The sequence below is a fragment of the Temnothorax longispinosus genome, chromosome 5 (genome assembly GCF_030848805.1).
Source record: "Temnothorax longispinosus isolate EJ_2023e chromosome 5, Tlon_JGU_v1, whole genome shotgun sequence".
Taxonomy (NCBI): Eukaryota; Metazoa; Arthropoda; class Insecta; order Hymenoptera; family Formicidae; genus Temnothorax; species Temnothorax longispinosus.
This window is the reverse complement of record NC_092362.1, coordinates 3,752,424-3,767,113: the sequence shown is the minus strand read 5'-3', so window position 1 is coordinate 3,767,113 and position 14,690 is coordinate 3,752,424. Positions and strand designations below refer to the sequence as shown.

At 45.2% G+C, this 14,690-nt stretch overlaps 1 protein-coding gene across 16 annotated transcripts in view; it reads right to left on the bottom strand.

Annotated features, from left to right (window-relative positions):
• Positions 1–14,690, bottom strand: part of Bru3 (bruno 3) — a 620,785-nt gene that overhangs the window by 100,930 nt on the left and 505,165 nt on the right. For 3 of the 16 annotated variants that reach the window (XM_071779534.1, XM_071779543.1, XM_071779531.1), the window contains exon 1: positions 296–869. The exons of 7 other annotated variants lie outside the window; for them this stretch is intronic. In XM_071779534.1, the coding sequence (XP_071635635.1) occupies positions 296–346 (51 nt within the window). In that variant the 5' untranslated portion in view covers positions 347–869. Of the gene's footprint in view, positions 1–295; positions 870–14,690 lie in introns of those variants that run through there. 6 more of the 16 variants (XM_071779541.1, XM_071779542.1, XM_071779530.1 and 3 more) reach the window with 4 other exon arrangements.

Genomic DNA, 14,690 nt, shown 5'->3' with positions numbered 1-14,690 from the left:
TGCATGTATCACGAGCGAGCTCGAGCGAGGACGCGCACGACCATCGCGTGCGGAGCCCCGGGAAGAAATCTGACATTCACGAGCCTAATCCCGTCTCGCGATCCGCCGATCGATTGATCCGTCGGGCAAGAGGAGGACGTCGGTAGGGAGCTCCCGATGTGACGCGACGAATGTTTAATGTGTACACACATCTTCGCTCGAGCGACACGTGCGAGGGGCTTTCCTTACTCCCTTGCAAGGGCGAAGGAGGAGTGTAGTCGGGGAGATTTAAAACTATTCGCGCAAGCGCACTCACCATCTGCAGGTCGTTCCGACGCGACGATACCACTTCCAGGATATGAACCATTGGTGAACAATTAAGCGCGGGTGGTCGTCGTACTGGCGGGTGCGCGGACCCGCGAACTTTCCGAACTTCCGCTCTTCGCGAGCGCACAATCGAGATCGCGCGATTGTCGATCGTGATCGACACGCGTCACGAATTATCACAACACGGAACAAGGAGTTCGCGCGAGGAGATCGTCGATAGCACACGTTGTATCTTGCGCCACTTGCAGAATTACCCGGATCGGTTACTGTCAGCGGATTTGCGATACCGTCCAGGAATTCAGCGAGGATGTTTAAAGTCTTCTTTGTCGTTTGTCTCTTCTCTCGCGCCGAGAGAGTAAACGAGATCACACACCGGATATCGCGTAGTATCGCCGATAGGTACGCGGAGTTTGGCGTGCGCCGCACGTGTGCGTACAGGGAGGGCACGAGCGAGCGAGCGGGCGGGCGCGACAATGAGAGCAAAAGGAATAGAGGGGACAGAGCTATAGATAAAACCCCGAACGCAGCTCGCCCGCGACTGATTCTCCAAGCCTACACGCACCCTCTAGTTTTCTCCCTTTCATCCCCCACTACCCACCCTCTCGACCACTATCCCCTTCCTCCTTCTCCTCCTCCTCCACCTCCTCTTCTGTCCTCGCCTGCCCCCGCCTCCTTTACCGCCACCCTCCGTGCTCCTCTTACCCTTCGTAAGTCTCCCTCTTATCCCCTACGTGCGCCCCCCTCTCCGAACGCTACGCACCCTTTGCGAGAAAGCCCACGCACCCTCGGAGCAGCCGATATATTACGTCTCTCTCTCGCTCTCTCTTTCTTCCTTCTCTCTATCCTTTTATCTCTTTTCCACCTTACGCATTTTCTCGTAGCCTCTTTTCTACCCTCCGCCTCTCGTGATATCGTAGTCTTTTCCCGGTGTCCTTTTCTATATCAGCGGAACCCCATAACATTCAGCCAATCAAACGAACGCACGTTTCCAACGTTTCCAGAGTTGCGGTCCTCAAAAAAAAAAAGAAGAAGAAAAGGAGAAAACCTGAGGCTTCGGGAGGTACTAAGGATCGGGATTCTAACCCTGGGAAAAACGTATATATGCGTGTTACCGTATACCGTATACACTCACATTCTACGCATCCTTGGGAAGGCGATAGGGTGTAGGCGGGGATCTGTTCTAGGTCGAAGATGTAATGGGGGAAACATTCTCCGAGGCTTAGGTCTGTTCCGTGAGATGAGATAGGGCGATATCTATTAACACAGAATACCCGACATTGCGAGTCCGTTCTTTCCGCGGAGCGAAAGGGAGAGAAAGCATATTATTAAAAAAGAAGTGAAAGGCACGAATATATATATATATATAAGAAGATCGTAGCTTGTATACCGCAGAATTTGGTATTTGAGGTATTACGCGGTGCTCGTGTGCGATTCGACGATGAAATTAGGTCACCGTCGGACGTTATCTCTTGCGAAGGGAGAATCAACGGTTGATGGAGCTAGATGAAATGTCCGTGAGCGACGTATGAGATCCGGCTTAATCCCACTATTCATGCGAAAATTTATCTTTGCCAAGCGCTTAAGCGTAAGGAGATGCATTTCGAATCTGAACGAACATCGCTCGAAAGGAGGCAAAATAAAACACGCGAATGGAGAGGAGAAACGCGAAGGGACCCGCAGTTAACCTCTCGACTTCGCCTCTGCCCCTCCCCTCCTTCCGCTCTGGGGATTTGTTGGTCCAGAAGGACCACTCGTACGTACATTCGCGAAACTCTCTGCCAAGCTCTCTCTCGCCGTACCACCCCTTCCTACGGGCATCATCCGCAGTTCGCGTTTTTAAAGGGCGCACAAAAGCCACCGGAAATTGCTGCCGGCTCTTCCGACGTTACGGCTGGTTCTATATCTGTCCCTCTCGACCGACCCCTCTCCCCCCTCCCCTCAGGCCTCTCTTTCTCTTTCTTTGTTCCGTTCACGTATGCCTCTCTCTTTATTCTCTTTTTATCTATCTTCTTCTACCATCGACGATTTCACGAGTAGGTACCTACCGAGGCGGCAAGAGTTCTGATAATGGCGGATTTGGATAGCGGCTCGGTCGCTCCTGCATCAGGGATGAGGCGCGACGACGAATGGTCGTCGGCTTCGGGCTTGGCTTTAACGAAGTACGATCGTGGCGAGGTATATCGTGCGAAAGATCCGTCTCTCTCGCGTTATTCATCGTGGTAGGAGGTAAGCGGACGGGTCGCCATCAGTTGGCCAGTTTAATGCGCAATCCGTTTCTACGGAGGCCGTATTTCGTTTTTATTGGTAGTATTGCCGCGATACGCTACGCGCCAATCGGAGAACGAATTTTCATTATTGCCAGTATAATGGTAACGTATATCGGAACGCAGCTACGACGCAAGTGGTTTAGCATTTCGTGCGATCGGTGCGAAAGTTATTACGAAAGTAACTTGAGTTTGGATAAAACGAGATATACTTTCATATAGATTGCTGGTTGTTTCGCAAATCCTATTTTAATTAGTGCTATATCAATATATTTTCTTGTATCATTATATTATAATTTATATCATAATTAATTAGGGAAGATGCCATTTTCGGTTGGGCTGGATCTTGGTAGCCTAATAATAATATTTCTGTGTGAATTTTGTATACTTTTTCCAACTCCGCTATCAAAATCCAGTCCGACCGAAAGTGGCATCTTTTCTAATTAATTGTAAGATTCATATCCGTCCTGTTTCACTTATTATTGTTTATTTTATAAACATATACTAAACAGCCGATATAGCGTTAAAAAAAGTATAAATTATTTTGCTCGTTTTCATAGTGGAAATTAATTAAAAAGGCATTTCTAATTCGACCATCTGAATTCGTCGAACTTATTGTTTCAAGTCCTTATTAAATGTCGTAAATATACTATACGTGAACGCAAAGTATTATATTCGATACAAATCACGTCATACACGTGGAAAAGGTTGGGTCGCGCTTATGAGTTGCTAAGAGGACCGAAGGCCGGAGTCTGCAAGACGCACAGTATGCTCCGAAGCTGCTGACTAGGCCGAAGTATTTACCTAGCGGCGAAGGGTGAAGATGGACGTACACGGGGGGGAGGGGGGAAAGGAAGCAAGTGAAAGTTCGTAAGGAAAACTCCAACGAACCAGGCCGCGTTGCTTTTTGATGACTTCGGCGAAGTTCGCCCCGGGACGATGAGGTCTGGGAAAGACTTCGAAACTCGAACGTCGATATGGAAAGTGCGGGAGCCCGGATGTTATGGATTACGCGATCAATCTCGTGCGAAAATGGCGAAAAGTTCGCGGGCCATGAAGCGCGCGAGAAAGAAAGAGAGAGAAGAAAAAAGTTTTGCTGTTTTATTTGTCTGTTCCGACGTTCGTGCATCCGCGCAACCGCTGTGACCACTTTTTACGCCTGTTAGTGTGGCAAGATTGATTTCATAAATTTGCGATGAGCTCTACAAGACGAATGATGTGTCGATGGGTTAGTGCTGTCGATTCCATTATATCTGAATATGTCGTCCGCCGATTTAATAGAAATTTTAGCTGGATATAGCTACGAGCCATTTAGATAGTCAGGTCTGTTTAGATAACCGCGAATTTCTACAGTGGAAAGCTATCGATGCCTTTCTTAATCCAGAGACGTTCACGAAAAAAAAAAAATACTTTATCATGCCATTACATGCTTTACTTGTCTTTATATATAAAACTATAAAATAATCTGTAGACACAGCGTTTATGTTTTCGTATTAATTCAACAAAATTTCGTCACGTAGTCGCACGCGATCGATTATGTCATTTGGCAGTTTGAAGTTGATCGATCTCTCATAAATTATCGGATCATTCTCGATTAACTCCGACAAAACGTCCACTTGTATGACTCCTACTTGACGCTACGAATCTAGTCCTCCATCTCCTATTTTCACGTCTCTTTTAATGTCGTGAGTTCGAAAGAGTGAATAACGTGCCCGATCGCAGTACAGACTACCGTTAAACTCTCTAATGGTGGATATACATCGTTCGTCTTTAGCGCGCAGGCGATTTGATCGCGGGACGGTTATTGCGCGCACGCGGAATCGTATAAAAGGTAATAATGCCGAGATACGAATGCGATGGAAGTAGATTTTAATGTCCTCAAGGGTGATATTGATACCGCGAAGGTTGAAACAGTGCTCTCTCGAGAATACGGTGAAATCTGATCGCGGACGATGTTATCGAGATACGTATATCCGGGGCGGTGATATTATTCATACGCGGCATGCGTTTATAAAGAAAGCCACGGGCCAGAGTTGGAAAGATGCGATCGTGGACCCTCTCCATAGCAACCCGCGAGGGAACCTCTTATCCGGTCTCCCGGTATCAGAGTCCGCGATTAGCGATCCTTTCTACAAACCTGTATTCGCTACGAAGACCCTTCGCTCCACGACTCTTCAACATTCTTCGTATTGGCCTTATTACGTTTCTTCCTTTCTCGTCGGTTCTTACCTCTCCTTTGCCTAATGATTCTTTCCATCGCTCACCGAAAAGTTTCCTTTGTCCTACTTTGTATTATTTTTTTGCCACGATTTTTCTGTTCTCGTTTTGCGATCTTATATAATCAGGGATGAATTTTTTTTTGAACTTTTGTGTGTTGAAATTGCGGCACTTAGAAAATTGAATATTGTATATGAATATTGCATATGTTATATATTTACGAGATCTTTTGTATAATCAAAAAGGATCATACAAAAGTAGGTTGGCCTGTGATTGATCGGTCTTGCGTAAGAAATGAAAAAGCGACCGAGTTTCAGTAGGGTAACTGATGGCATCAGCGCGCTTTGCCCCCCTCGTTGCGCTTAGGCTCTTATATTCGAGCACGCAATCAGCTAGTTATTTTGATAGCTAAAAAGGACCGTGCCATCTGCGTTGTTTCCCGAAGAGATATAGAAAGTGTACATGTACGGTTTTGGTTTCATACTTGAGGCTCGTTTACTCCTGCTGAACTTTCTATAAAATTTTTATAAAATTATAAATTATCCACTCTTGGATAAAGATTGCTTTGATCTTAGCAAATGTTATTTTATAGTTGCTTTAGCCTTGAGCTATATTGATAATAATTTAAGCAGTGCAGATGTAGATCCATCGTACAGGAAAAGGAGAAACTGGAGTTCTGTATAATAGATATAAATATTCAATATATGCTAGTTTATAATAACAAAGTAAACCAAGATTGTTTATGGATAATATAAATTTCATATTTACTACATTGTTATAAGACAATATCTACATGCAATTTTAATTAATACATTCTGCATAAAGATACAATAATGAATATATTCAGTTGCTACAAGTTTACCGAGAATTCGCAAGACACGACGATGATTACCGATTGATTTTGTTGTAGGGGAATAGAATACGCGTAGTGGAAGTCATGGCGCGATGCTTCAATAGAAGGAAGGGGGAAAATTACTAGATACAGTACAATTGCGACGAAGGGTAGTCCGAAAGGACGAAGGGAGGAAGGGGAGAACAGGCCAGGTGTATAAAAAGTCAGGGCTGGTTGTGCGGGGTACAATGACCTCGACTCATATCGATGTTCAATCTCCGACATCCATCTTTCTTACATTTGCTTTCACGAAGCGTAGATGCATACGTACAGTTCGTTCGATCAATATATTTCATATTTTATTAATTTTCCTAGCAACGGAAAATATTTAATACGTGTTTTGCACGATCGTGAGATTACATTGGCGCGACGAAAATCTCTTAAGATTTTTAGAAATTCTATTTCCTTGATCGAAACGATTGGACACGCGGATACTTCGTAAATTAATTAGGCTAAGCCGCAGCTTCGTTCTTCTCGTTTCATCCCCTACCTCCGCTACTGGATATTGGCTATAAATAATGGAATTATGTAACTGCTGCGAGGGGAGGACAAAGAAACCGTTTCGTTTCGCCTCGACCCTTTCCGCCCTGCTTCGCCCTCCCTTCGAGAACTTCGTGGCGCACGCTACTCTCACTTCCATCTTTGTATTATCCCACTTTCGTTCCTCGTTGCTCTTTCAATTTTTAACATCGGGAAGGTCGGCAGCGCGAGAACAAAACCAAACTTCGAGGGAAGAATATTAAACGAAATTTTGCGATATTGAACAAGATATTGCTTCTTCACACTTCCGGAACTGTCCGTCGCGAGATAATCTCCAATGTTAAATATCACTTCGTATATTGCATTGTGTTCTCTTGTTATTTTTTAATTTCTATAGCGTATTGAATCGACGTATTCAATAATCTATTTACGCGTTCGTTTCTATGTTTGACGAATTCCCTGCGGGAAATGGATTCGTGCGAATGGTCAGCAATGTAAGATATATGCACGTTATATATACATATAAATACAAATATAAATATAAAGCTCTGTTTATCCATTTCGTGAAATAACGTCCCAACAGGATGCGCGGTTAATGTTTGTTTTTTTCATTTTTCTTCTTTTCAGGCGGGCATCGATCGGAGAGATAAACCAATGTTACGCGATATTGCTTTGTCCACACTCTACGACATGGTTAAGAAAATTGTAGATAAAAGTAGTGTGCGTTAAATTGGAAGGCGTAGGCTTTGTTTACCGTGCTCCGGAGTTTACGAAGAGTAATCGCTACTATCGATTCAGTGACGTCAGTGTCATCCTATGGAAGGCTTTACGCGATAGACAATTTTATAATCTAGTTTTTTTAATGCTTATATACAGTCATCTTAACAATAATATTCGGCATTGCATGAAATATTATAAATAACAATTGAACAAAGGTAGCAGTTATATTCTGTCGACTAGTTATTAATAATCGTGTACATAAATGAATAAACAGTAATAGATAGCAACTATCGTTGACAATATTAGATCGACGGCATCGGAAGTTAATGCCTGAACTTGAAGAATCAACTGTATAATTGCCTATTATATCACAAAAATATATATGCGCTATACGAAAATTTACGTCGATATTTACTCTAACTCGATTCTTCTGTTGTTTTTATCGAAGTGACAAACGAGGCCAATCGATCGGGGCACATCCGTGTATATAAATTGCGCAACATGTTACCCCTGCTAACGGTGCGCACTGGCGTATATGGTTTATTATGTCTCACAGTTCAACGAGTTAGATTAAAAATCGATAATTCCCAAATTTCTCTCCTTAACCGTAACATAAGTTGATCATGCTTTTATTCGCGGTTGCGTTATGCATGTACCTACTTTAGTTCGTTTTCGTTATCATTTATAGTCTTGATCAAAATATTGAAATATTTTACTCTGATAAGATGAAGTTACTAGCTTCTTTTTCATGAATTAAAATTTATGTATTTTCGATGTCCATAAATACCTTGATATCCTATATAATGCTACATAAAAATTTGTTATGGCACTACATTTGTGAACACACATTTGATTCTTAAATATGCATTATGTTTTTGATCAAAACTGGATATGAGATGAAATCTTTATATTGGAAAGCATATTTCATGAAGCTACTATTTTGGAGGAGAAGATATCTTACAATCTATTTTAAGACCATGTAAAATTCTGAGAACGATGGTTAATTGTATTATTTTCATTAATAACTAATGATTTTAGCGATTTTTTACATAAACTTTAATAAGCTTTGAATCACCGTGCAACAGATGATAGAATAATAACAGTGGAATAACCACAATATTACAAAATAGCTCATTTGCACAGTTGCCATTGTCTTGCTCTACATTTGGGAATACGCAGTGAAACGAAACGATGGCAGGGACCTTCCTCCGACGGAGGTCCTGACCTCGGTGCACCGCGCGTCTCTCTCGCTTTTTTTTTTCATTTTACAGGCAACAACGCGACGTAATCGCACGAGAAACTCAGAAGGGACGCGGCTCTCGACACGGTGGCGAACTCGCCAGGGTAGGGTAGCTTTTTTTTTGTATGTTAGCGCACGAATATACGTGCGCAGGCCACCGGGCAGAAGCGGCCGCGTGCATAATGTATGAGTGACGCGAAAGCCCGTCATTTCAAGCCGCACAGCCGTTTTCCTTTTGTGACATCGATCTGGTGGTGTCTCAATAATTCAGCGCGGGAACGGCGCAAGGCGTATACTCGCCACCATCGCTACCACCACCCACCATCACTACTACCACCATCACCATTATCGCTATTATCACTATTACTACCTGCCTCGACTACCACTACTCGCGATCGCCGTCGTCGTCGGCTGTACCACCGTCGACAACACCATCCATGGCTCCTTTCTTTTTCTTCCTTCGAGTTCTGGTACACTGACCACCGTCTCGGTCGAAACCGCCTCTCACCGTGCGATCTTATACGCGGCGCGATCGAGCTCGCAAACTCGTCGACATTTTCCCTTTCCATCCCCGCCGGCAAGAAAGACGGTACACGCTAACCTTCCTCGCCGCCAGCCACCCTCGCGGCGCAACCCCTCGGCCACGCGACCTCGACAATGCCACCCCTGTGTCCGGCTGTCACTGACAAACGCCTGACTGTGAGGTAACGACAAATTAACGCTGCGAGGCCCAGCCGCGTGACAAAGCCGCGATGGAAGTGTTTTATACAGAGGGAAATCCGGAAACGGGGTAAACTCGGTAACAGCGGGGAAAAAGCGAGGTGAAAGGGATTGTAAGAGAAAAAAATATGTAGATCGTCTAACTAAATTCCAATTTTTATTTTGAACTGTCGAGTTAAGTGCATACAATTGCATATAAATGCATATGCTTACTTATATAAAGTAATTAAAATAGTCACCTTTTAAATAATATGAATATTTTAGTAGTTTCAAATTACAATTAAAATTGCAAATAGATTTTTAAATCTTACATATAAGATATATAATCTTATTACTGCGCAATCATTGATGGGCTGTCTGTTTTATATTAATGATCTGTATGCTTTAAATAATCTTATAAATAATCAAAAACATTTATACGCGCGGAAAAGAGAGAGAAAAAGCGATGTTTGAATAAAAATATCATCTAGCAAGTAACGTCGCATATAAGGAGAAAGAAAGTTCGATGTATAGCCCAAAGCATCTTTAGTCTTTCTGGTGCCAAGCGAAGTATATTAGTTTCTTCTTCAGCCACATGAGGATGTGCACTAGTCTTTTACGTTGTAACCGCTATAGTAGCATTTTAATATTGTAAACGGAGGAAAGACTTGAGTGAAAAATGTCTTCGTTCGCCCAAAGGTCAGAACGCAAAACTTTTATACGCAAAGTATATGAAACTGCATCTCCACGCACGCAATATATATACATATATATATATTTTTTAAAATAATATTTGTGAGAAAAGCTCTCACACAGCATTTTCAACAAATATTATATATAAATATGTATTGTAATTTAAATATGACGCATATTTATTTCGATTGATTAATGTGTGATTATCTATCACAAAGTTTTATGTGAAAGGACATGTGATATTGTAGCAAACATCGGCTTGTCTCTATAACACAAAAGAGGCCTTACCGTAGCGTTATCGTTAATGTGTTTAGGTATATAATATTTATTAAAAAAAACATCCATTACGCAGCCATGCGAAATATGCGACATAAACGTTTGTAATGCGCGTAGACTTTGAAATTAATCCCTTTATGCGTGTACAGGTTCACAGACTAAGTACAAAGCCAACAACCTTGTATATTAACTTCATGCATGAGCTAGCATAAGTAGATTACAGTTACTCGCCGACTTTGCGAGTGTTCATATAAAGTCGGCCGTATTGCATATTCACGTCATGAATGCGCTGGCATAATTATAACACGTTATCAAGTTATATGTACCCGGAACGGCTGGCGGTAAATTGAAAAAGTTGAAGATTCGGTGAAAATTTGTGCGCGAACTATTGTCAAAGGAGCGAAACGATCACGTTGCACAAAGGCTTGCACCCTACGCGGTATAGCCCGTGAGCTTTTAGCTTCCTTGTATCTCGCCGGGTAGGTGGATGCGCTCGCGTCTTCCGACGCGAGCAGATTCTTTTGTAAGCATATTTCGCGCTTTGTGTCTGCCCACCGTCGTAATGCGCCCGCCCTTCCTCCTCGTCTCCGCATCGCGCCCGGGCTGAAATTAAGGTTTCGCGCGTTACATCTAATTTCACGAGCTTGGAAAGCCGAGTTTCAAGCGCGAGACAATACTTGGGCGGACTGTCTCTTTAACTCGCGGAGGACAAATTAAAGTATCTCCGGTCGGTCTTTTCTCGCCAGTGGACGGAATGCGCGTCTCTACGTTTGTCCACTTTGCCGAGAGGAGAGACTGGGATGATAGCCTGAGAGGAGATAGGCCTTGCGGAGGAGGGTTTCCGTAGGATGATGCTAAAGGGACGACGGGGCCAGAGGTGTGTACGTATCGAGGGCAACTGATATCGACTGGAGGGACACATCCACGGTCTCGGTGGCAGAAGAGAAAAGGGAGAGAAGCACTATCTTATGTAATATTTACCCCTCTTGTCTCCTCATCTACCTCGCCACTACCTATTCCCTCTGATGCCCTTGCCACCCCCCTCTTATGACCTCCCCGTTCTACCCTCGCTGCAGGCATATACCTATATAGCGTCCGACTCTTCTACGCATCTCTTCTTCCTCTCATCCACCAGCCTGTTCTTTCTATCAGCGCACCATCTTTCCTTCGTTGCTCGTACGGTCTACGAGGCACATATATCGGCTTATAAGACCGCCTCTGCGCGTCCTTTTGTTTACTTCGCGATAACTATCGCCGATCGTTACGACGTCGGTTACACCCCAAGGCGGTAATACCCGTGGGTGTAATAGATTCGCGGAATTTCCGAACGAAAACTGCGACCCACAACCGCATCGACTTCGTCGTCGCGTCGCGTTAGTTCTGGTCGGTTTAGATACCGCCAAATTCCACGGCGGTTATCGCAGCTCGAACTTTATCGTCAAGTAACGACGATGGTTACTTGCCCGTGGTTCGCGCGAGTTACGTCGAAGTTGGTCTTCTCGGAGAGCGGGGAATCCTTTAACCGGTAGCTATAACAACGTCGAGTGTTAATCACGTTCAACATCCGCTGATTTTAACTATTAATTCTACATTCGATGCGATTGTAATCCGCGCGCGCAGTAGTACGCGCAATTCGCGTCAGATCGATGCAAGTTTTATCGCGGATTAATGCGTTTTACGTTTAGTTATGTAACAGCCCCACCGTTAATCGCGCAAACTTCAGCCGAAAACGTAAAATTTGGTCCGGGGTGACTCGCGAACGAGAGAGTATAATTGTTATGACTGCGCGTTGGGTTTTCTCGCGGGGTGGAGGAAGGCGCTTATAATCCGATTCTCCTCCCCTTCGCTCTGTTTTCATAGCCGCGTTCTCATACCCCGCGTCTCTCTATAACGTCCTTTTTTTTTCTCTCTGCCGAGTCACTTTGCCGTTCCATCCACCGCGCGCCCGCGCCGCCGTAATCAGGTTGCCGCTTAATGCCCGTGAAACTGAATAAAAATGCAATAGAGCGTCACGAGGTTATCGAAATCCACTTTCCCGTAGCGCAGTGCGCGCTGCGTGCTGCGATATATCGATTCGTCCACTTTGTGAGCGGACGGGCGACGGCTCGCTCGAAAACACATTGGCCCGCGGGCAGCGGGAGTGAGTGTCGAGGACGAATGGGGGTGGCGCGGAGGAGTGTATGGGTAACGCCGATGCTGAAGAGGACCGAGAGCGAAGGGTCGAGGCAAGCTGCTTTCTAGCCGGAGCGCGCGCGGAGGGAGGAGGCTGGAGGGGCCGGGGGTGGTAGGGCGCTTTCGCCAAGTTCTTCGGGAGAGCTTGACCGGGACGTTGACGCCGGAGAATCGAGGTCGGCGAGCGCGGTTGAACTTTCTGTCAAAGTGTACGTGTTGTACAGCGGGTAGCCCCTCGATCACCCGGGCGAAATCAAAGCGTAAAATCAGCGAAAGCTTTTAATGCCGGAGCACGGCGGAGAGTCGAGTGATCGAGGTTGGCGGTACGCTATATTTTTCTTCTCCGCCGCCGCGCCGCGCGCTTCGCATCCCTCTGCCCATCGCCACCCCCTTTTCTCCCTTCCCCTCCCCTCCCCCCCGAACCGACCCGACACTCCGCCTCAATTTTTTCCTGTGCAGTCAAACGGGGAGCATTTCAGGGACGGGCTTCGATCGCTTCTCCGAGAACGCCTGCATACGTGGTATTAATGCAAATTCACCAGCCGCGCGCTTATTTCGCGCTTTCTCGCTTTCGGCGAAAGCGGCGGGAGACTGACGTTTTGGGATATCAGTTTATCGGGAGCCGTCGCGATGCGGCAGGAAAGTTCACATCTTGCGCTATTTGTTTTGCGCGATGCAAAACTTGATAAGGCATGAAATTGTCGGTAAACAACCTCGAGTCTTGAGTCTTACTTTGATTTACCGAGAGAGCAAAGATCGCAGCGAGATACACCATCCAGCTTCCCAAGTTTGCAGTTTCGGTTGCCGTGCTCGCGCGCCAACTCTCTTTTCGAGTTTGCGTGAATAAATTCAACTTTGTACTTCCACATTAAATAATATCCGCCGCCGCCGCGCCGTGCTGAATTTCTTCTACATCAAGAGGCGGAAAATAAATCAAGAAAGACAAAGGCGAGTGTATTGGCTCCAAGGTTTCTCGCAGATCACATTCTCCCCACTCCCACGCGGGATCGATCTCCGGCCACAATAATCCGGTTAAATCGTAGCGGCGGCGCCATGATTCTGGAAACTGACGGTGTTGACCAGCCGAGGCCTTAATAGCGAACGGCAATGCACGCGCAGAACCGCTGTTGCGTAACGCCGCGCAAGCTGCGGCCATATTTAACCGTGACAACGAGTCGCATACAGTTGTCCGCGGCATTTATACAGGCATATACACAGGCACGGTACATGTGCAATTTGCAAACGGCACCGGGCGATAATGGCGGCGCCCGGAGACGTATTAAAGGCGAATTGCGAAAACAACGACCGGCGGTGAGCGGCGCCATAACTCTGCCCGGCGGATGACCGACGAGCTTGCTAGAGCTCCTCCGGGTGCCGTTGACCCTTGAGTGACCCAACGTGACAGGCCGTAACGACTGGAGGAGACCCCTCGGAGACCACTCTTGATGAGGGTCCAAGATGGATACCCGGCAATATTTTCGCGCGCGAGGTGTCGCGACGACTTTCCCCGAAACTTCTCTCGTCCGTTAACTCTGTGTCGCCTTTACTGTAGTGGTCGTCGTTCTCGTCGTTGACGGCGTCGTGGGAGCACGAACGCGAAAGAAGCGGACGCTTCGCGCGATACAGAAAAGTTTCGACGCCCAACTCTATTCTCCGCGTTTCTCGCTACGTGCGGGTGTTTCGGGAGTGAACCGACAAATATTGGTCGCTAGCGCTGGCTGGTTGGATGCATTTCCCGCGATGGCTCTATGTGTACTTCCAGGAAGTGCATCTGCTCGCGTTATTATTGATAATCTCTCTATACGTGTTCGCGCGCGCGGCGTTCAAGCCGTTTCATTTGGGCGCTTCCGGGCACTTATAGGAAGAACAAATTAATCCTATCCCATAGTCATTTCCTGTATCTGTCACTAGATTTTTTTTTATTTTCTCGCGGATCTTCGATATCCTCTTTTCTCGTTTTATTTGTATATAATATAAGATACGCCTATTTCGTCCTGGTATTTTTCAGTCTCACGTTAGCGTACATTACGCGTTAACCGTATCTTCGAATTACGCTATGTCCTTCTTTGAATTGAGTTCATTTAAAACAAACTACAACGTATATAAATGAGTGAACGGAGATAAGGTGCAAAATACAGACCGAAGATAGACGATTTCAACGAACGATTTCGCGCTGCCTTTCGCTCCCTATAACTTCCTCGTTTTGTTCAGTACAATAAAATTGTCCGCGCCGTTTCTTCCCGGTAGCGACATTTATCTTAGATTAATCTAGGAAAGTGGGTTCGTCTCGTCGATATAGTTTTCGACTCGAGTCAGAAGTGATAAACGCGCGGGCTTCGTTTCTTCTGCTTTATAGCGGTGCTAAGACAAGCGGTTCTTATGGAACGCCGGATAAACCAACATTGCGCGACGATCGACGTTATTTCCGAATCCTCTTGAATTTACTTTGCCGAGATATAAATCGTTTGAATGAAAGAAGCGTTGTTTCCTCGAAAATGACGCACTCAACATTTATTACGATAAGACGTGCTTTAGAAACATGTATTTCTAAAAAGTATTATAGGTTCCATATAATTTACGTAATTCCATGAAAATCTTATTAAGAGCAGTTAGTAACTCGAAACGTTTTTTTTTTACTTCTAACAACAAGCATATAGTTAACGAGACTCTTGAAATGTATGCAGGCGATGGTGTTAGGTTTTCCTCGCTGGCGTCTCTCGATCGCAAATCG